At 43.1% G+C, this 24,046-nt stretch overlaps 1 protein-coding gene and 1 long non-coding RNA gene across 2 annotated transcripts in view; one reads left to right on the top strand and one right to left on the bottom strand.

Moving 5' to 3' along the window:
* The window catches only part of LOC126172840 (uncharacterized), a 131,028-nt gene extending 120,594 nt beyond the window's left edge, over positions 1-10,434 (top strand). Inside the window, exon 9 of the mRNA XM_049920911.1 lies at positions 9,328-10,434. Within this exon, the coding sequence (XP_049776868.1) occupies positions 9,328-9,554 (227 nt within the window). The 3' untranslated portion in view covers positions 9,555-10,434. The remainder of the gene's footprint in view (positions 1-9,327) is intronic.
* On the bottom strand, positions 9,851-13,163 carry LOC126172856 (uncharacterized). The gene is made up of 2 exons (XR_007535477.1): positions 11,500-13,163; positions 9,851-11,461 (listed from the first exon to the last, which is right to left on the bottom strand). It is a non-coding gene; the product is annotated as an uncharacterized LOC126172856 (long non-coding RNA).
* Positions 13,164-24,046: the final 10,883 nt, after the last annotated feature.

Genomic DNA, 24,046 nt, shown 5'->3' with positions numbered 1-24,046 from the left:
CTATGTTCGATGGGCCATGACCCGCCATAAATTGCAACTACAAACGGTCGCCTGAAACGCTATGTATGTACATGCGCAAGACAAGGGAAGTTACTTGAATGCGCATGCGCATACGAATACGAGAAAGTTTATCCATGGGTCGGGGCTAAATAGCCCATATAATCTCAACCGTGGATCAACGTCTGTCAAAAAATGAAATAGATAGAACAAGAGACGAGCTAAATAGGAGATGAAATCTAAAAATAACCGCACACGATTGCTTATGCTAGTAAAGAAACTTATATATGAAGCTACCTATGACAACAGTAGGAACTCTAAAAACTATACCTAAAGCCATTAGTTAGCCTTGGGGGGGGGGGGGGCGTCTGAGGGGACGTAATCTAAAGACGTAGTGGTAATAAAGATATAGGGATAAAACGTGAGGTCTTCAACTGGCTAAAATCACCTTCATCGTAAAAGGAAAATGAGGATAAAAAGAAAGAAGATGAACAGCTTGACCAACCGCGCTCGCCAATCAGCGCGGGCATGTGACAATCCCCAGATCATCAGATTTACAAGTATGAAGAACAAAGTAAAGACGCGAAACCTTCAAAAAATTTTCTATTTCTTAGTAGGAGTTGGTCATTGAGGATATTGTCTTTAACATGCTGCAGATGCTAAAAGATCTACATTTCTTCCAAAGTATCCGGTTTTAAGTCCTTAACCTCGGCATGAAGTAACTCGATATTAACTGGAGGGCTCGGCGCTTAAGTAGAGCCCTTAGTACCGTCACCGCTTCTAGTAGGGATATGCTTTGTACACCTGAGACCCAGAGCTCGTCCCGTTTGCCCGATGTAAAATTTTGGAACACCTTGTATGGCTATGGCGTTCTTTTAATCATTGACAAGGGTCTTCTTAGGAACTTGTGGGTTTTATTGTTGTTCTGAAGAAAATGCAGTTATCTACGCCGAAACCTGGGTTAATACTTAGCACTAGGTGCTTTTTTCGCAATCGAGGCGGGTTTTTAGTTTTTAATATATTAACCAACGATTGCTGACGCGCAGTGATGTTGAAGGTTCTTTCTTTCAAGAGGTGGTGCACCACAGCTCTTATATTGTATTTTTGAAAACTGTAATATTATCACCTGCTGGTAAAATTATTGATACAGGCAGTCTCAGTCGTCTGACCATCATCAGGGTCATAAAAGTATTCACAGCTTTATGTTAGGCGATATGTAAAATCATTATCGCCAGATGATAAAACTGTTATTATACCGTAATATGCATATATTATGTCCTCAGGGATAGCACAGTTTTAGAGCCCTGCGACGTAATTTATATTACGCAATAATAACAGTGTATTATTCATGGTTTCACCACCTGACGATAACGATTTCATATTTCGTCTAACACGGCACTGTGAATATTTTTATGAACCTGGTGATGGTCAGACGACTGAGACTGCTCGTATTAAGAAAGTATTTTACCAGCAGCTAATGGCAGTAGTACGATATCTTTCATAAAATGTTTGCTGGCGCTTCCCAGCGATACTAGGCGTCATTTAAGACTGGTTATGCCCCTAGAGGTGGCAGGGCACAGCCACTCTGCGGCGCTCGTATGCAGTGTGTGTTGCCTATCATCCGGTCACCTGCTTCCAGTGAAAGGCAGTAGGCTGAGCACAATTGAAGTTCCTCATTCCCTTCTAAGCTATCTGTCTCCACTTATAGATACTCATTCTCACGTTTTTCTGATTGAAAAAGACGCTGTAAGTTTACTGGGGCACGTAGTATGCTATACAACAGATTAGTAGACCCTGCTAGTTCGCTGAAATATCGCTGTTCTAGGGACAGCGATGCCCGGGACGCATAGCGTCCCTAGAAAGCGTCAGCGACCATTTTTCCTCCATCAAAAGGGGCTCCCCATGACGTGATCTACCATCCCTAGACGTTTGTCGCAAAGACTTTGAAACACCGTGTGTATTCCGCAAGTAACGGCACAGTGCGCGACGAAATGTGTTTCCTGCCGGTATTAGCGAGATTGAGTCCTGTTCCAGTTGCATATAAAGAGAGTGAAAAGAGACTCTGTGCATTTTTATGCACCTTAATCTATCTTAATCTCGTCATCTCTACGTGAGGTATATTATGGAGAAAGCAGAATGAGCACGTAGTCTTCCTCAAATGAAGGTTCTGTAAATTTACCCACCGGGTTCACGGCAACTATTTCGTCTTTCTTCCTAGGTTTTCGGTTCTATTACACTTCCGTGTGTACTATATTGTCTTTCTGGCATCCTAGAATCTCTTCTCTGAGTTCGTTCAACGTCTGTTGTTGCTCCTTTTTGATTAGGATTCCAAACAATGGGAGAATGCAATTGCTCACACCACTGTTTTCATGCCATTTCTTTTATGGATGCACTGCATTTCACGGCACTTTTCCAGCAAATCTATCAAGGGAAAGTTCCCTTACCTTGATTCGCTTGTAACATTAGACGGTACTCACATTCGTTACGATTTGCAGGGTGTCCGGAAGCTACCGCTACAAACTTCTAGGACATGCAGAGGGGAATGAGTAAGTAATATACCGAACAGGAACCCATGTCCGGAAACGTACCGTTTCCGTACTACAGCCGTTGTAGGTAGGTACGGAACAGGGTAGTCATGGTGGAGGATGGATAAGTCGGATAAGTCGGTTCGACTGATGTCACCTGAAGTCTGTCCTGCCTATCTGACCTGGTTCGAGCCTCATTCACGTGTCTGTGTTAAAGTAACACAGTTGAATACATGTTTGCAGAATATAGCGACGTGATGCTTCTGTGTGGCGAAGCTCAAGATAATGGAAGAGCTGCTCGTCACCTTTACCAAAGTCGTTCTCCAAAACTTTCGATTGAATCGCGTACCCTATCCGCCACAATTACGGAACGGCTTCGTGAAAGGGTACCTTCACTGTCAGCAGGTGCGCCTGTGGTGCACCAAGGAGACGGACAGCTGAACTGGAAAGGGCTGTACAGCATGACGTCGAAGAGATCCGTCAACGAGTACACAAGCAATTTCTTTGGCTGTTAATGAATGGAACCGCAAAACAAGTGGTCTAATAGATTACGCCTAATCAACCACTTGTAAAAGTGGTCGCTTTTCCAACGTGTTTTCAAATGGTTTTGGCACGGAAATGGTACGTTTCCGGACATGGGTTCCAATCCAAAATACACTACTGGAAATGGAAAAAAGAACACATTGACACCGGTGTGTCAGACCCACCATACTTGCTCCGGACACTGCGAGAGGGCTGTACAAGCAATGATCACACGCACGGCACAGAGGACACACCAGGAACCGCGGTGTTGGCCGTCGAATGGCGCTAGCTGCGCAGCATTTGTGCACCGCCGCCGTCAGTGTCAGCCAGTTTGCCGTGGCATACGGAGCTCCATCGCAGTCTTTAACACTGGTAACATGCCGCGACAGCGTGGACGTGAACCGTATGTGCAGTTGACGGACTTTGAGCGAGGGCGTATAGTGGGCATGCGGGAGGCCGGGTGGACGTACCGCCGAATTGCTCAACACGTGGGGCGAGAGGTCTTCACAGTACATCGATGTTGTCGCCAGTGGTCGGCGGAAGGCGCACGTGCCCGTCGACCTGGGACCCGACCGCAGCGACGCACGGATGCACGCCAAGACCGTAGGATCCTACGCAGTGCCGTAGGGGACCGCACCGCCACTTCCCAGCAAATTAGGGACACTGTTGCTCCTGGGGTATCGGCGAGGACCATTCGCAACCGTCTCTATGAAGCTGGGCTACGGTCCCGCACACCGTTAGGCCGTCTTCCGCTCACGCCCCAACATCGTGCAGCCCGCCTCCAGTGGTGTCGCCACAGGCGTGAATGGAGGGACGAATGGAGACGTGTCGTCTTCAGCGATGAGAGTCGCTTCTGCCTTGGTGCCTTGGTGCCTTGTCGTATGCGTGTTTGGCGCCGTGCAGGTGAGCGCCACAATCAGGACTGAATACGACCGAGGTACACAGGGCCAACACCCGGCATCATGGTGTGGGGAGCGATCTCCTACACTGGCCGTACACCACTGGTGATCGTCGAGGGGCCACTGAATAGTGCACGGTACATTCAAACCGTCATCGAACCCATCGTTCTACCATTCCTAGACCGGCAAGGGAACTTGCTGTTCCAACAGGACAATGCACGTCCGCATGTATCCCGTGCCACCCAACGTGCTCTAGAAGGTGTAAGTCAACTACCCTGGCCAGCAAGATCTCCGGATCTGTCCCCCATTGAGCATGTTTGGGACTGGATGAAGCGTCGTCTCACGCGGTCTGCACGTCCAGCACGAACGCTGGTCCAACTGAGGCGCCAGGTGGAAATGGCATGGCAAGCCGTTCCACAGGACTACATCCAGCATCTCTACGATCGTCTCCATGGGAGAATAGCAGCCTGCATTGCTGCGAAAGGTGGATATACACTGTACTAGTGCCGACATTGTGCATGCTCTGTTGCCTGTGTCTATGTGCCTGTGGTTCTGTCAGTGTGATCATGTGATGTATCTGACCCCAGGAATGTGTCAATAAAGTTTCCCCTTCCTGGGACAATGAATTCACGGTGTTCTTATTTCAATTTCCAGGAGTGTATTATCTACTCACTCCTTTGACAAGTCTTATAAGTTTGTAACGCGAAATTCCGAAACCTACTAACTTGGTCATCCTCAACGACTCGAGTCATCCCCGCTCTTGTAACATCGTTGCTTCACGTCGTTACTCCATAGGTTGCACAGTATATCACTCAGCCCTGAAGCCTCAGTAGGGAATCAAAAACCATTCAGTACATCGTCCATTCCAATTGTTACAACGTGCAGATTGTTAACGCCGTTAATGGAAAAAGAATTGGTAAGTTTGCTGGAGGGGCCACTACGACCAACTCCGATCAGTTTACCATTTAAACTCTGCAGTGGAAGCTAGATCATAGGAGACCATAGGGTTCCCCACTTATTTCATACCTAAGAATCTTGGTGCCTCTGTTAGACACAAAGAGGATGTCAGGATCACACTTCAGGATTTGTTTCTTGCTCAGTAAAATATGTTAGTTAGATGAGGAGATTTCTTAATATTAGACAGAAAAAACATTCTCATAAGACGAATCTGAAAACTGCACTCAGTGCACACATACGCGCTGACGGACACTCCGTTAATAATGTTTACAAAACTCTAAAAATTTTACATAAAGAACTTAAGGACCATTTTCTTTCTTTTTAGATGAGGTGGAAATAATTATGCCTTAATGCTGTTCCTGAGTTTACCATTAACCATTTAATGCCCGGCGTTTCGAATTCGTATCACACCAGTGAGACTCTTATAAGTGTAAGATTAAGTGTTTTCGACCGCTGGTGTCGGTAGGTACACATTCTACGTGAAGCTACCAACGCTTCCCGCGTGTGCTGTCACGTCCTTAGTCTTTCTGGTACTTCTAGAGAGACAATTTTTTTTTTTTTTTTACTTTTTCTTCCATTAAGAAATTTAGTCACACATACATTGAGGACTCTTTTCTGTCATTTACGATGCCAGTTGTTTACCAACAATTTTTGTTTCAAGGGTTAGTTCTTTCTCTAAGGCCAATGGGTATGTTATTCAGGACAGTTGCGTACTTGATGACGCCAATTTTTCTCAGGATAAAAGGAGACTTCCGTTATTAATCCATGCAGGGATTTTAAGGACATTGTGTTTTGAGAGGTCCTCTTACATCACTTGCTAATCAGCGTTACATTAATTCGATAGTTCGTGTTTCAAGACTTTTCTAGTAACGTTTGTTGTATCTTCTTTAGCTCCGTAGTTTGCTACCTGAAGACCTCACTGTGACATCATGAAATTAGTCGTGATTAATAAATAATTGTGACGCAACTGTTGCGGTTTTCATAATTTGAAATATGTCTTCCATTAGCTTTACTGATACAAATGTTAGGTCGTTTTCTAATATTATCCTTAAGTACACGTGCGATATGATGTGCTTAAGATGTTCACCAGTATTGTTGTAATCGGACGCTGTTGAGTTCTTTCCTTTTTTTCATAGGCTCTGTCTTGTACTGAGGGAACTGTACAACTGCTGTTCATTACACCACACAGAAATTTTCCACAAGATCCTCTCCATTAATTACAATCGTGCATCGAAATTTTCCTGTATATTATACCAAATAAATTAACAAACGACGGAGCTGATCCTCCTCGGTACACAAAACGGGTTAGAATACCATTGCAGAAACAACGAAACAAACATGCCAAATTTAAACAGGCGCAAAATCCCCAAGGATGGCGATCTTTTACAGAAGAAAATCCAAAGACATTCTGTTCGTATGTGAATTATGTTAGCGGCAATAAACAATCAATGTCTTCTCTGCGCGATAGCAATGGAGATACTATCGAAGACAGTGCTGCCAAAGAAGAGTTACTAAACACAGCCTTCCGAAATTCCTTCACAAAAGAAGACGAAGTAAATATTCCAGAATTCGAATCGAGAACAGCTGCCGCCGTCAGTAACGTAGAAGTAAATATCCTCGGAGTAGTGGAGAAACTCAAATCACTTAACAAAATCAAGTCTTCTGGTTCAGACTGTATACCAATTACGTTCCTTTCGCAGTATGCTGATGCATTAGCTCCATACTTAACAATCATATACAACCGTTTCTCGACGAAAGATCCGTTCCCAAAGACTGGAAAGTTGCACCGGTCACACCAATATTCAAGAACGGTAGTAGGATTAATCCACTAAATTACAGGCCCACATCGTTAACGTCGATATGCAGCAGGACTTTAGAACATATATTGTGTTCGAACATTATGAATTATCTAGAAGAAAACGGTCTATTGAGACACAGTCAACATGGGTTAAAAAAACATCTTTCCTGTGAAACACAACTAGCTCTTTACTCACATGAAGTTCTGAGTGCTATTGACAAGGGATTTCAGATCGATTCTGTATTTTTGGATTTCCGGAAGGCTTTGGACGCTGTACCACACAAGCGGCTCGTAGTGAAATTGCATGCTTCCGATTTTGGAGACAATCTGAGCCGCAGTCTTCGGTTGTTTGAAGATTACGCTGTCGTTTATCGACTAATAAAGTCATCAGAAGACCAAAACAAACTGCAAAACGATTTAGAAAAAATATCTGAATGGTGCGAAAAGTGGCAGTTGACCCTAAATAACGAAAAGTGTGAGGTCATCCACATGAGTGCTAAAAGGAACTCGTTAAACTCCGGTTACGTGATAAATCAGTCTAATCTAAAAGCCGTAAATTCAACTAAATACCTAGGTATTACAATTACGAACAACTTAAATTGGAAAGAACACATAGAAAATGTTGTGGGAAAAGGCTAACCAAAGACTGTGTTTTATTGGCAGGCCACTTAGAAAATGTAACAGACATAAGGAGACCACCTGCACTACCCTTTTCCGCCCTCTTTTAGAATACTGCTGCGCGATGAGGGATCCTTACCAGATAGTACATCGAAAAAGTTCAAAGAAAGGCAGCACGTTTTGTATTATCGCTAAATATGGGAGAGAGTGTCACAGAAATGATACAGGATTTGGGCTGGAAACGATTAAAAGAAAGGCGTTTTTCGTTACGACGGAATTTTCTCACTAAATTCCAATCACCAACTTTCTCCTCCGAATGCGAAAATACAGGGTGATTCAAAAAGAATACCACAACTTTAAAAATGTGTATTTAATGAAAGAAACATAATATAACCTTCTGTTATACATCATTACAAAGAGTATTTAAAAAGGTTTTTTTCACTCAAAAACAAATTCAGAGATGTTCAATATGGCCCCCTCCAGACACTCGAGCAATATCAACCCTATACTCCAACTCGTTCCACACTCTCTGTAGCATATCAGGCGTAGCAGTTTGGATAGCTGCTGTTATTTCTCGTTTCAAATCATCAATGGTGGCTGGGAGAGGTGGCCGAAACACCATATCCTTAACATACCCCCATAATAAAAAATCGCATGGGGTAAGATCAGGGCTTCTTGGAGGCCAGTGATGAAGTGCTCTGTCACGGGCTGCCTGGCGGCCGATCCATCGCCTCGGGTAGTTGACGTTCACGTAGTTACGGACAGATAAGTGCCAATGTGGTGGCGTTCCATCCTGCTGAAATATGAATTGTTGTGCTTCTTGTTCGAGCTGAGGGAACAGCCAATTCTCTAACATCACCAGATACTGTAGTCCAGTTACAGTAGCACCTTCAAAGAAAAAGGGACCAAAAACTTTATTGGCTGAAATGGCACAGAAAACGTTCACCTTAGGCGAGTCACGTTCATACTGAGTTGTTTCCCGCGGATTCTCAGTGCCCCATATACAGACATTGTGACGGTTGACTTTCCCGTTAGTGTGGAAAGTGGCTTCATCACTAAACACAATCTTTGAAACGAAAGATTCATCTGTTTCCGTTTGAGCAAGGATAAAATCACAGAAATCGATTCTTTTAATCTTATCAGCTGCAGACAGTGCTTGAACTAATTTCAGACGATAAGGTTTCATAACCAACCTTTTTCGTAGGACTCTCCTATACAGTTGATTGTGGAATTTGCAGCTCTCTGCTAGCTCTGCGAGTCGATTTTCCTGGGCTGCGAACAAATGCTTGCTGGATGCGTGCTACATTTTCATCACTCGTTCTCGGCCGTCCAGAACTTTTCCCTTTGCACAAACACCCATTCTCTGTAAACTGTTTATACCAACGTTTAATGCACCACCTATCAGGAGGTTTAACACCATACTTCGTTCGAAATGCACGCTGAACAACTGTCGTCGATTCACTTCTGCCGTACTCAATAACACAAAAAGCTTTCTGTTGAGCGGTCGCCATCTTAGCATCAACTGACGCTGACGCCTAGTCAACAGCGCCTCAAGCGAACAAATGTACAACTAAATGAAACTTTATAGCTCCCTTAATTCGCCGACAGATAGTGCTTAGCTCTGCCTTTTGTCGTTGCAAAGTTTTAAATTCCTAAAGTTGTGGTATTCTTTTTGAATCACCCTGTATTTTGTTGGCACCGACCTCCATAGGGAGGAACGATCGCCACATTAAAATAAGGGAAATCAGAGCTCGTACGGAAAGATATAGACGTTCATTCTTTCCGTGCGCTATGCGAGATTGGAATAATAGAGAATTGTGAAGGTGGTTCGATGAACCCTCTTCCAGGCACTTAAATGTGATTTGCAGAGTACCCACGTAGATGTCGATGACCTGTAGATGACTTCAGCGTTCGCGAAAACTCTCGTAGTGGTGCTAATGATGTGTTTTTGATGCCGTGTAGCAGAGTGCGGTGAGGCACGCGACTCAGCGCCGGTCGGCACTTGTTGCAGGCCTGGAGTTCTACCTGCTGCACATGGTGTACAGCTACAACCGCTACATGCACGACGAGGCGCCCAAGTTGCACTACTACGACCCGCAGGCGGCAGCCGCCCGCGAGGTGGAGCTGGCGCGCCTGGGCTACCGCGAGGTGCACATCCTGGGCATCCCCATCACCGCGCCCATCACCCCCACCGAAGACCTCAGCTGGCGGCCAGGCTCGCAAGTGACCATCATCTGAACACACATCCTACTTCCCGCGAGATCTCGCCAGTCTGCTGCAACGCATGAGCTGTTTAGACCTCCCGCAGAGACTGTATCTCATTCTGAATCACAAATTTTGGTCTTAAGTTCTGCATTTCTTCCCCACTTTCACTGAGGGTAGACATGTTCCCAGCGAATCTTATCACTGATATCATTTCACTCTGAGTTTGAATCCCACTCCTGACCTTTCCTTTTTCCTTCAAAGTACAGGTTGATCGTTTCTAATACGAGCGCTTCGTTCTTGATCTTCTATTTCTATTTTTTCACCACAGCTCAAGTACATATTATGTATTAGCCGTTTTTCCTTGTAGCTTACACCTGCTTCCCTGATAATATCAACTTATCTGTCATATGTGCTGCCACGCTACCAAAGCTTCACCGCAAATCAACATTCAGCTTCTACCTTCCCTCGCACACACGAAGGGATCCCTCACTTCCACTTACATTTCAGAGACGGCGTTTCGAGAGTTACCAATGTGCAGCAATGTGCAATGGTGTGAAGGTGAGAGAAAAAGAGCGAGAGAGAGAGGGAGAGAGACTCTCCTGCTTCGGTAAAATTTTGGCTTTTTTCCAAAAACAAATACAGCAGATTTGGAGCGAATGAGTTTTCATCAAACTGTAAAACTGCTTGACTCGAGAAATTGGTACGAATTATGACTGAATATATGACTTAAGATTCAACGGTTCTCCAGTGACAACACACTTCACCGTCGTACGGAGTAATTTCCGAAAAGGAAATGACGTTGTGCGTTATCTGGATATTGTTTCTCTTACAAGGAGACGGCACCACCGTGGGGTCCGGGATTGGTCCGAAATTTTGTGTGGTGAAAGAGAACTCCTAACACCTCACGTGGTTAAAATGTTAGGACGCACTACTCGGAAAATCCCGAGAAAAATCGATCCAAAGTTTCTTAGGTGCCTTATGAGTGTAAAATGTTAGTCCACTGCCGAGCCGCCGTCTGGCCTACATAGTTAGCGTTCGGACCCTTACCCAAGAGGTCTCGGGATCGATTCCTCCTCCGGCAATTTTTTTTCTCCTGTTGCTTGCAAAATTGCAGCGCATTGTTACAGGAGAATCGTGAAATCAATTCCCGGGAAGATTGTATAAAAATTCATTCTATAATTCACCGTCAGTTGTCGTCACCAATATTCCGTGACATGATTCAATATGCCTGGTTTGCTTCAAAATTGTCAGAAACTCAAAACATTTTCGTAAATGTTAATGGGGCATATTTTTGTACCGATTTATTGCAAACGCCCTGTGATTGTATAAAATCCGCTTTTATATGTTGCGCAAGATGTCGCAAAAATTATTGCTTTGTTTGTTTTTACGATAATTACCACTGCGGTTCTTGTTTATAATTATTATATGTATAAAAATTGAATGTTTCCCAATCTATTTTGTTATTCTGATTAAAAACCCAATGATTCTCCTTATATACTTTAAAATGAAAAATGAAAAACCCACCGCCATGAATTGCGTTGTTGGACAAGAAGGAAATAATTTTTATTCAATAATGTAACTAATTTGTTAAAGATAATGTAGGTTTGGGAAACTTTCTGAATAATTGGTGGAATAACAAAAGAAACTGAAAAAAAAGTGCCAGAGAACGAATAGAACCCGAGACCTCTGGCGTAAGAGTCCGAGCCCTAAACTTCTAGGCCAGGCGGCGGCTCGTCAATGGACTAACATTTTATACTCATAAGGCACTTAAGAAACTTTGGATCGATTTTCCCAGGATTTTCCGGGTAGTGCGTCCTAATATTTTAACCACGTGAGGTGTTAGGAGTCCTCTTTCACCACACAAAATTTCGGACAAATCCCCGACCCCACGCTCGTGCCGTCTCCTTGTTAGTTCGCGATAGTTGTAATCTTCCTGCAATCTCCAGAGGTTTATACTCTATCGAAAGTTAAGTAATACGAGTAAAAGTATCCGTAAACGTAGTTCAGATTCCTATGTCAGTATATGTGTAATCTTTTACCCCTTTCATGAGGGCATAGTTAATGTATTCTATAATTGTCAGTATTTCTCATTCATTCGACATTTACATCCTCAGAAGAAAGAATACTTATATCTCGACTTTCCCGACTGATACTGACTCCGAAGCTACATTTCAAAACTAAAACCTTCTCTCTCCTGTACAAGTTAACCTACTCCAGTTCCACACATCGATTTACTAGACATTTTAATAGGACTATCAACCTGTGCTGTTATTTTATGTCTAAGATATGCCTTCTTACTGTTAACAGAGATAAACAAAACAGAGAGAATTTACAGAAAGAAATACGTAAGGCACTGGCAAATGAAGCGATCACTGTGCCTTTGGGTGGTTCTTCAGTCGTTCAGAAAGTGGACACGGACTCCCAGTCCAGTTTCGAAATATCGTTCTTTTAACAAGAATTGACAACACATTCCTCTGCATTGATATTAATGTCGTTACTACTTCTTTTTAATTCCGTATACTAAAATCGCAAAAGAATTGTATTAAACATTACTGAATTACATATTAAGTATTTTATTACATATTAATTACTTCATTGACTCTCTTTAGTGATTTATTGTCGTATAATGGTATGTTAATTGAAAATTGCCTTTCTTCTTCCTTTATAATTATGCATCCCGTATCTTCACTTTTTAATGGTATGTTACCATCACGTTTAAAGAATTTATGATGCATTACGCCGGTCATACACATTTTTTTCGCTACTGGTTCGAGCCAACACATTCTTACTTCTTAGGCCAGGAGAGAGTAACATCAACCGGTAATGTAGAGGCATCGCCTTCGATTCTCAGTATCTGTCTCCAAATTACCTATATCAGAATTGTGGTGGCTCGAGAAGTGAGAAGTAATATTTATATTGTTTCGTGAATTGAAATGTGATCTTTAGACTGCCAAAGCCAGCTGCGTCTCATGCCAAAAAGTAAATAATGTTGTCAGTTTATACATTACAAATTACACTGCCAACCTTTAAATTTACAATATACAACTGATAGCCACCGTTCACACATCATATCCCGTCTTAGACTTCACGCTTATCGTAATATTTTTCTGCGGAATGTAATGCTGTTTCTCTTTAACTGTAAATTTCTCAAGGTCGGATATAAGGAATTAAGTATAAATTCGAGTCAGCTTCGTCAGTTATTGATAAGTCAATTCAAGAATAACGTTTTCCACTTCTGCGGTACGAAGAAACACATTTCTTGCAAACAAGAACATTGTAGCACATGCCTGTGTTAGCGTTGAGCGTTTGAGACGGACGAAAGGATATACCATTATTACAATTAATCAAAAAAATAATATTAACTAACATTGTACTAATACTACAGATTATAATAACAAGATACAATACTATGTTTATCCTTGTTTTCACAGCTTTCCTACACTAATATTACATTTGTAAGTATCAGGATTTACTAACAACACGCATTATTTTATATCCGATTGTGCCCGTTTTTTCTTACAGAATGCGTGAAATTTAACATCTTGAACTATATTTACAATACTGTTCTGTTGCATCACTCCTGTTTACGGCTTCGTTAATGTTTACTTATGAATTATTTGCAAGTTACTAATAAAAAAAACTTACCTAAAGAATTTATGGGTGCTCCAGTATCAAACCTAACCGTCGTAACACATATCTCTGAAGAAAGGGATTTTACAGCCGTTACTTATTGCAGTGCCTGTCGTAATAAGGAGATAGCGAAAAAACCTTATTGATAGACGCTAACAGACGAAGTGTGCCTTACCAGGCACCCTAAGTCGCCCACTTGCTGAATTTCAGATACCTTTTTTAATTAGTTTCTTACCTGAATTTATTTGGTATGGATAAGGAATTAACAGTCATAACAACATAGTACAGTTCACAAACAGGGATCAGACCTAATTAATTAAGTCAGCACGACTTCCATATGTCGTGCCAGTAGAAGGTACAACCTTCTCCGCCTTATAGTGAAAGGAGTGACTTATGTTTAAGCGTAGTCCACTTTTAGGCTAATGCACTTTGTTGAGAGTTTCTCCATTGAGTAAATTACATACCTAAAGCACGTTTCTAGAATATCTCCATACTAGTAATCTCTGATTCGAGTCACCTTTCCGTTGTTATTTTATTCGTCATTTTTACGTTCAGTTCAATCTAAATATAAAACTCGTCAAATGTATGATAGTTAACACATATAAAATGCACGCCTCCTTATTTTTAATTATATATCAGACACAAAAATCGAGTTTTCGTTGCAAATATAAATTCTTAATTACCAACCGTTTACAAAAGATGGTTATTACGTTTGTTTCAAGAAAAGAAAAAGTGACAAATAAATATTTTTCTTCATTATTGATTTAACTCTTCATGGAAATGCACGTAGAACATGCATCTTCTTTTAAAAATTTACCATGGCCGCGAATCGAACCAGAGCCGCCCATATGGCGGGCAAGTACTCTATCACAGCGCCATACTGCTTGTTCGAAAAAAAATCGTTCTTACTTTGAGGATTAACAACACTCAGAAAAACTTCAAAGTAGATTTTCTCGAGAATTTTTGGCAGTTGTACTTAATTGCGTTGTTAGATTGATACTCTACTTGAATTCTGAACTTGACGTACTATACAGATAAAAAAAACTACAAAAATCCGATTGCCGTGTGGTTTCCTTGTCAGTGAGGAACCGAGAATCGCAAGAAAAGTTCTGGTGCTCTATTACAGGCATACTACAGTCGAGATGATAGTGTGAAGGCTGAAAATCAGTCATGGATCAGTTTTCAACACGTTATGTAAACGTGACAAAGTTTGTCACCTGCTGGGTTATGCGACTGCTCTCTCCCATTCGGAAAGCCTACCGTGTCAGGCTAGCCAAGACTTCTTGAGCCACGAAACCGTCTTCAGGTGAGGTGCTGCTGACTCGTCTTTGGGGCTTTCAGGGCGTGGCTACTCTCGTAAGGAGCAAACCGGCAACTGGGCGGTACTACCTGAGTCTCCTGATGAGGTTCAACACGAAGCAGCGCTGGAAGCTGTCCAAAACGAGTCTTTCTGATCCCAGCTCATTCTCTGCAGGACACGGTACGGTCGCAAGTAGACTGGGCTTCGGACGCACGCGGCCCCCAGGCTTCAAGTGGCGTCAAGAAACAGCTCGCTGGAGAGCATGGTGGAGGTCTGTTATCTTTTCCGATGAAAGCTGGTTCTGCCTCTGTGCAGTGATGGCAGTGTGTTGGTTAGAAGGAGGCTAGATAAGGACCTACAAAAAACCTGTCTGGATGCTAGACACACTAGAACTACACCTGGAGTTACATCATGTAATCAAAAGTATCCGGACACCTGGCTGAAAATGACTTATAAGTTCGTGGCGCTCTCCATTGGTAATGCTGGAATTCAATATGGTGTTGCCCCATCCTTAGCCTTGATGACGTCCACTCTCGCAGGCACGCCTTCAATCAGGCGCTGGAAGTTTTTTTTTGGGGGGAATGTCAGCCCATTCTTCACGGAGTGCTGCACTGAGGAGAGTTATCTCGGTCGGTAAGGCGTGGCACGAAGTCGATGTTCCAAAACATCCCAAAGGTGTTCATGTCGTGCATTATGAACAGGTACTCGATCGTGTTGAAGGATGCAGTCGCCATCTCCGAATTGCTCTTCAACAGTGGGAAGCAAGAAGGTGCTTAAAACATCATCGTAAGCCAGTGCTGTGATAGTGCCACGCAAAACAACAAGGAGTGCAAGCCCCCTCCATGAGAAACACGACCACGCCATAACACCACCGCCTCCGAATTTTACTGTTGGCACTACACAAGCTGGCAGATGACGTTCACCGGGTGTTCGCCTCACCCACACGCTGCCATCGGATCGCAACATTGCGTACCGTGATTCGTCACTCCACACAACGGTTTTCCGCTGTTCAATCGTCCAATGTTTACGCTCCTTACACCAAGCAAGGCGTCGTTTGGTACTTACCGGCGTGATGTGTGGCTTATGAACAGCCGCTCGACCATGAAATCCAAGTTTTCTTACCTCCCACCTAATTGTCATAGTAGCTGCAGTGGATCCTGATGTAGTCTGGACTGTGTGATGGTCTGGATAGATGTCTGCCTATCACACATTACGACCCTCTTCAACTGTCGGCGGTCTCTGTCAGTCAACAGGCGTGGTCGGCCTGTACGCTTTAATGCTGTACGTGTCCCTTCACGTTTCCATTTCACTATCACATCGGAAACAGAGGACCTAGGGATGTTTAGGAGGGTGTAAATCTCGCGTACCGACGTAAGCCACAAGTGACACCCAATCACCTGACCACGTTAGAAATTCGTGAGTTCTGCGGAGTGCCCTATTCTGCTCTCTGACGATGTCTAGTAACTACTGAGATCTCTCAAATGGAATACCTGGTAGTATGTGGTAGCACGGTGCAGCTAATGTGAAAAACGTATCTTTTTGGGGGTGTCCGGATACTTTCGATCACATAGTGTACGATACGGGGAGCGATACCGTTTGACGGCAGGAGCACTCTCGTGTTTATACCACAAGGCTTTCATGAGCAGATGTTTCAGCTGGTGAGAACTTTTCCGGGTTGTATGGCCGTGGTCCATGGAACTCTTCAGTCCCTGACGTTTCGTCCAAGGCTACGTTGGTCATCTTCGTCGGTGCTCCTGGTTGTGCTGAGTCTTCCGACAACCCGGAAAAATTCTCTGCAACTCTCTTGGTTATCCCACGCACTCTGAATGCAAATTTGTACATCAGTCTGGCGATTCGACTGCTGCCATTGATGAACGAATTCGATGGAATGTGTTTCCAACAGGATAACGCTCGCTCACATACCGCTCTTGTAACTCAGCATACTCTACAGAGAGAGAGTTGGGCGCTAATGACCTCAGTAGTTGAGCGCCCTTAAACCCCACCAAAAAAAAAAAAAAAAATACTCTACAGAGAGTTGAAATGGTACCCTGGCCTGCTTAATCGCCAGATATGGGACATCATCGGACGACAACTCTAGCCTGACCCACAAACAGCATTAACCGTCCCTGTATTGACCGACCGACCTACCAAGTGCAACAGGCATGGTACGATTTTTTCTGTGAATGTATTTAGAGCACATTTTTGTACGAGGCTCTGATAATGTTCGAGTTCTCTGCATTTTCTATGTGACTCAGCTGTTAGCGGGTGGAGCCTTCCATCCTCTTAAATAAACCTACCTACCCGCGCTCATTCGTATCCTGTGGAAGTATTTGCATCTGGCCTATACAACTTCGGTAGCTCAATTAGCAGTATTTTTGAGCTTAGTGCTGTTCCACCGTGCGTGCTCAGTTCGGAACTTAAGGCTGTGGGACGCGGAGGTCGGTATGCACTATCCCTCATACTTTCGCCTTCTGGGAAATACAAATGTTTCTAATAAGACTTGCTCTGAATACTTAATCCAAAGCTAAAATGTTTCGCTTTGTAAAACGTTCCAAAGGTTTTCGATAATTTCTTTAATGCACATACACACTAGGCCAGCGAAGGCCAACGAACACCTGCCAATGGACTCGGCCGAACATTGGTCACCACCGTTTTGGCTTTCGGCCTCTCATCCTCACCAAACCAAGGGGTTAGAGACAAGGGATTCGGCCATATTGAACCGCAGTTGACTCTGATACCGTGTCGAGATTGCTTCCGTTTTGTTATTCTTATAAAGTGTCGTGTCAATTGTAATTTCGGCGGCCGATATTATGAGGGAAGAAGAGAATTCAGCAGTCGTAGCATGTGCAGCATCAATTTTACTGTAAGTAACTCATCATCGGAAAAAAAGGAACGAGTATGGCAAACGTTCTCTCTTTTGAAAAGTAGGGAGCAGTTGGTGGGGCAAAATTAATGTCTGACCTCAAAGCTGAACTGAAATTTCACTAGGAGACGCGTCTCAAGGCCAACCCAGTGCCAACGCTTTTATGTTATCGCCGATAGTTTGAACCGTAACCAAGACCAATCGCTTCATTGGCTCCAGTTCGCCAGCCGTAAACATTAAGCATATCCCTGCCAGCAAAGCCGTTTGTTCTCGTTCATTGGCATTCGTTGGCCTAGTGTGTACGCGCCTTCACAAGAACACAAAGCTTTTCTGATGCAATTAGTGTTTTATTTGACGCAACATACAAGTTGCTATCATTAGCAGAAAATACCTGACATACTTTACAAAAAGCCACACAGCGGATCATTTCAAACTGCAATACTATCTCCAACGACAACCGTCATAATACTGGAAAGAATTACGTGCTGCATCAAATGGATGAATAGGGACAAAAAACATATGGGACCAAGGACCTGCCTAACGCGCTGCTTACAGCGGGAAGGCGTGCCGGTCCCCGGTACGAATCCGCCCAGCGGTTTAGTGTTGAGGTCCGGTGTGCCAGCCAGCCTGTGGATGGTTTTTAGGCGGTTTTCCATCTGCCTCGGCGAATGCGGGCTGGTTTCCCTTATTCCACCTCAATTACACTATGTCGGCGATTGCTGCGCAAACACCTTCTCCACGTACGCGTACACCATAATTACTCTACCACACAAACATTTGGGGCTACATTCGTCTGGTATGAGACGCTCCCGGAGGAGGGAGAGGGGAGGGAGGCGGGGGAGGCACAATGGCCTGTTGCGGAGTTGTGAACCACTGAGGGCTACGGCAGGACGAAGCGCCTGCACCGTTTCTAGGTCCCCAGTTCAATATACAAGGTATATACAAGGTACCTGTCTGGTTGATATTACTCTCATGAGCATTTAGTCGTTCTGTATCTTGTGGTTAGACGCTGCTAATGGATAACATTAATTATTCAGAGGGCAACACTGACAATGTTCTCCCAGAGACCTGACTGTGTACTACGCTAGGAAACAGAATAAGAGAGGGGTTTTTTTTTTTTTTTTTTTTTTTTTTTTTTGCAGTGTTAGTGATAGTATACGGGAAGGGTTTGTACCTTGAACATGTTTGTTTGAATCGTCAGAGAAGATGTAATAACTGGGTTTTTGATGTGCGCCATTCGTGAGTGGAACGAGGAAGGGCGGATCAGTTAGTGGTACTCGAAGTACTCTTGTGGTGTACTGATGAAGATGTAGATCTAACCACTTTATTATTTCTCATATTTTCCATCATAAGAATCACAATACATAATCAATTTAATAAAAGGCTGTACCACGTAGATAATTTTTCAAAATGTTGCATTTGACTCGAAGTAGAATGTGGTCCTGTACCATGAGCCCACAAGCCACGGCTTAAAATAAGTTATCAAGTCATATATTATGAACAGATTTTATTGAACATAAGCATAGGGCTAATAAACCGAACATCCAAATAAACACGCATAAAAGTAATTTTTCTGGTTAACAAACTAGGCCTAAGAGTTCATGTTAATAAACATTTAAAAGTAACATATTACTTGTAGTCTTTTAAGCAATTTCAGCAATTTTAGCAATTTTTTATTGTTGAGCTCTATTTCCATATTTCAAATTAGTGTTACAAAGTACCTTAGACCATTTTCATAGTACAATATCAGCAGCTGGCTCCAGGTCCAATATTCGTCGCACTTCAATAAATGGTTAACATAACCACAAATAAATAATAATAAATTGGCGGGAAAATTAACAGCATGTATATTGAAACAGATGTCTATAATAATTATTAACCATTTAAGATTAATTTTAATTTGTGAATAACTGGAATAACATTGAACAAAGAACAGGAAAATTTACTTTCGGGTGAAAAAAACACTGATGTATGTAGGAAATTAAAATATTTGCTCCTTTATTTTATAACAATAACAGCCAATACTTATACCAAAGTAGGGAACGTTTGATGTGAAAAAGACTAAACTTAGAGAGTAAAGCTCAGAAATACGTACAAGACTGACTCCAGGTAGGTGCCCGCTCAAGATGCAGCCTGTCCCCAACTATTTCCAAGTTAAATCGCTACCTCATCACGAGCTTGTCCCATAGATGAAACAAAAAAAACATTTCACATGACATACTATGCATTCCCTATAGTTATTAAAAGGAGAAAGACACTCTTTACATAGTCACGAAAAAATGGATATTATCTGCTAGAGGGGAAAAAATGCCGTTTCATTTGTAACAGTGTGCAAGGAAGTAAAAATCATCTGCCCTTTGCTTTCTGTTCTCCTTCATTAGCTCTCTTGTCTGTTTCTTTGATATTACGTTTCTCTTTCCCCTAGTGCATTTCCTTTTTCATGCTTAACATGCATCATCAAACTGGGAAACGGTACTGTATGGGGTAGATAAACATATTACAGTTTTTACTGTTTTGTCACGCCGCTAAAAATTTCATGTGAGCTCAAGCAGCCGCGGAACTAATGTTTTTAAAGTGCTTTGCTGCTCGGCCAAAAGCGCCGGTGGCCTAGGATTTTCATTTGTAACGTTAATTCGTAACTGAAAATTTTCATTAGTAAAATTCTCTGTTTGGAAATGACGGCATTTTGATTTGAAAACTCCTGCTAAAGCCCTTAATGGTTTTGTATATGGTATCGAATGGCCAAAGCATCAACTATGAACAGCTGCTTTCATTTCTGCCCCAATCATATATTTCAGTACACCTGTCGGTGTACCATAGAACATGGTTTTTTTATTGACAGGTAGTCGGTTGAGCGCGAATGATTCTTTTATTTAAATCTTTACTAGAAAGATATGTGGAGATGGTATCTGCTCTTACAAACATGTCCGAAAGAACAGATACCGTCTCCATATATAGTTCAGGCTAATCGGCCATGACCTTCTTCTGTGCGGATGCACACGCATTGCCCGAACTCTTAAGGGCTTGGTCAGATTGTCTGCCGCGACTAATAAGTGTAGTGGGCAGTGGCACTACGAAAGTAGTGTGTGGACATTAAGTTGGGAATGTGGGCCTCAAAGGAGGCGTACAAGGGATAAATCCCTGCAGTCGCACTATCCTCTGTGCCCTCGCTGGCTCAGGTGGATAGAGCGTCTGCCATGTAAGCAGGAGATCCCGGGTTCGAGTCCCAGTCGGGGCACACATTTTCAACTGTCCCCGTTGATGTATATCAACGCCTGTCGACAGCGCAAGGTTTTGATTTAATTATCATTTCTTACTAGAATGAAGTCCGCCTGTGTCTTCGGGACGACTGCTTCCTAGTTATCTGGGCCAGCTATGGCGCAACTGCAGAATGGCTGCGGGAGGAATGCAACCAGACACAAGGAACAGTGTACTCTGGAACCTAGAACTGTATAAATAAAATGTGACACTCTCCTTACGGCGCCGCTGTGGATTTGGGAGATGGAAATATTTTCAAACTGTGGTGCCAGCATAAAACAAGAAAGCTCCCATGAATAGCAACGATTTAAACCATTCACTAAAATCATTTAGCATTGTCTAAAACAAACACGTTTCGCCAAAACACCGAAGCCACTGCCCACAATAACATCACTCAAGTCTCTGATGGACGGCGAATTTGAAGCCGTAGCAACGTATTTACAATATCTCAAAATTTTCCGAAGAACCGCCCGACACACAAAGAGACTAGCACAATGCAGCACAAACGGAGAATCAACAGAAGCGACTACCGATCAAACAATTAATAACAATGTTCATTAGATCAAACACAATAACTCTACAGTGCCTCCAGTCATTAAAGTTACTTCTAACGTAACTTTACTGCAACAACCGTTTGCTATGACAGAACTACTGCAGATTCTATACCGTGCATCACATGATTCGTGACTTAGCACCAAGTATCGCTAAGAAGACGTCAAGTTTTACTTAAGCTTTCGGGCACTAACCTGTTTTTCTAAGGTTGCAGTACCCACGATACTAAACGTACTTTAGTTAAATTTGGGGAGTAGTCCTTTCTTCCCACTCTGATATTAGTGTAAGACAATCAACTTTTACAATACAAACTTAATTTCGTCCTAGTCCTTGGTGAGTGTACTAATGCTGTTTGCCACTGACAAACAGTATGTGACACCGCGCCTTTCCCTTTAGATTCACTTGGAATTAAATACGGTGAGCATATCGCACTAACTAACGTATGTTGTGCATAACAACCAACCCTCACAAGCTGGCAAAATCTCCACCAAGGACGAAATGACTGAAATACACCAAGCAGTTGCCGGCCGCGGTGGCCAAGCGGTTCTAGGCGCTTCAGTCCGGAACCGCGCTACTGTTACGGTCGCAGGTTCGAATCCTGCCTCGGGCATGGAAGTGTGTGATGTCCTTAGGTTAGTTAGGTTTAAGTAGTTCTAAGTTCTAGGGGACTGATGACCTCAGACATTAAGTCCCATAGTGCTCAGAGCCATTTGAGCCAACACCAAGCAGTCACACAGCCAGATGAACAAAAACAAATTTTCCAGCCACATGTTTGCGACACTTTCTCAAGGATTCTCACCACAGAGGAAATTAGATAACCACCGTACATGAAACAGATTCCAAGCATTCACGTCCTTCAATATACTTACTATGTTTCTAGGTTTTCAGATAACCAAGAACCAAATCTGCAAGACGTGCTGAATATATTTTCATCGATCCAGAGCCTGAACAGAACTCGGAGCCACCGTATAAGGAAGAACATGGAGCTCCAATGCAAATGCATGTGATCCAACGGCGTCAGTCAACAGCTGAAACTGCTCTGTAACTAACAACTACAACTAGCGACTTAGCTTCCAAGCAGTTTCATGCGAAGACAAAAGTATATCTTCGAAACACCAACGTAATGTAATTGTGGAAATACCACTACCAAGTAAAACTCGATTTCTCAAAGCCTGATGTCACTATGCTCCGAAAAACGCACATTAACAAATTTCGCATGGAAGTCACCTACACCGCTCCTAACGTAAAGCCGAGCTCTAAACATGGCCGATTGCCTGATGCATACGACTCACAGTAGTATGCAACCACCAGGTGACTACGAAGTGCAGAAGAACCGCCTCACATCCCGATGGATATAAAAGGCAATGTCGGTACTGACTGACTCATCATCGTCCAGCCCAAGCCGCTAGGGATAGAAACTTGAAATTTGGAGAGGATGACGAACTTACGCTTTTTGCATCGTTTAAGAAGGGATTCTTCTAAATTCCACCCCTTAGAGGGTGAAGCAGGGGATGTAAGGTATTTTGAAAACATGTAGCTGTTAATGCAGTTTTGAAGCTAGAACTACGAAATTTGATATTTGACTTCTCTATGGGAAATTAAAATAAGTCGTTTTTCAGTGTATTTGGAAATTCAGCTCCTAAGGAGGTGAAATTTTTATGAAAATATTTCGTAATATTAAAACATTCTTAAAGCTAAATCTATGAAAATTTGTACTTGACTTCTAAAGAAATATGTGGTAGGGGATGAAAGTTTGTATGTCAATATCACCACAAGAACAGAAAAGGCAGGATTAACAAAGACCTTCGACTCTACCTGCAGAATCTACTTTTGGTCATAAGCGTTTTCGGAAAAGACCGTGCATATCCGGTGTTAATTAGCGAGCAAAGATTAGAACACATTGCATTCTGTGAACAACAAAAAAATTCGATTAAAGAAAAACAAAAGATATCTGTACATACCACACAGTCAACATGAGCGAAGCTAGTCAGCAGTTAACACGAATGTACACGTCTCCGCTACATGACAGGTGATAGCAGGTGAAGGCCCCTTCTACGCTCTTCGACGGCAGTAGGGGCTCTCATGCTCGCCGGATTACTCCCACAGTTCTGGGCTCACGGCCGTGAGTGGGCGCCAAAGCGGCTAACGGCGCTGTGCAGGATTACCGACAGTAGTTCAATTTCCCGCGAACAATGAAGACTTGACTCACCGGTTTCTCCTCTCCCTCATAACATTTGTCCCATGATTAAACCTAGACCTCAAATCGTAAGGTAAATAAAAAGTAGCCAAATGTTAGTTCCTCGCTTACGATGGCTATCTAGAAGTAAGGGTCGATCAGTGGCGAAATGGAAACCACAATGAAAATCAAAAGTATTTTATTTGCAACAGTTTGCTGCACCTTCCAGCTACTTCTCCACATAGTCGCCGCTCCGATGTAGACGTTTTTCGTAGAGTTGTACCAGCTTCGAAATGCCCTCATCATGGAAGGCCAACTCATGTGCTTATCGCCACTTCTCTGCTCTCGTCGGCAGTTCGTTGTGCCAAAACGTGGTCTTCATATAAAGGGGCTGTTCTGAGCAAATATGAACATCAGTAATTGTGCAAGGTGGACTCCTGACAGAACTCGGAAACTCACAAGTGATTTGTTCCACTGAGTCTTACAACCACCCTCCGCAGCATTCGAGGCTCACTGTCCGGTAGTAGATTATGCCTTCCTGGTCTTGGTTTAACTGTTATTGTTCCTTCATGTTTCCACGTCACAGTCACATCACCAATGGTGAACTTCTCCAGATAGTCGCCGCTCCGATGTAGACGTTTTTCGTAGAGTTGTACCAACTTCCAAATGCCCTCATCATGGAAGGCCAACTCATGTGCTTACCGCCACGTCTCTACTCTCGTCGGCAATTCGTTGTGCCAAAACGT

The sequence above is a fragment of the Schistocerca cancellata genome, chromosome 1 (assembly GCF_023864275.1).
Source record: "Schistocerca cancellata isolate TAMUIC-IGC-003103 chromosome 1, iqSchCanc2.1, whole genome shotgun sequence".
Lineage (NCBI taxonomy): Eukaryota > Metazoa > Arthropoda > Insecta > Orthoptera > Acrididae > Schistocerca > Schistocerca cancellata.
This window is presented reverse-complemented; position numbering and strand designations above follow the sequence as displayed.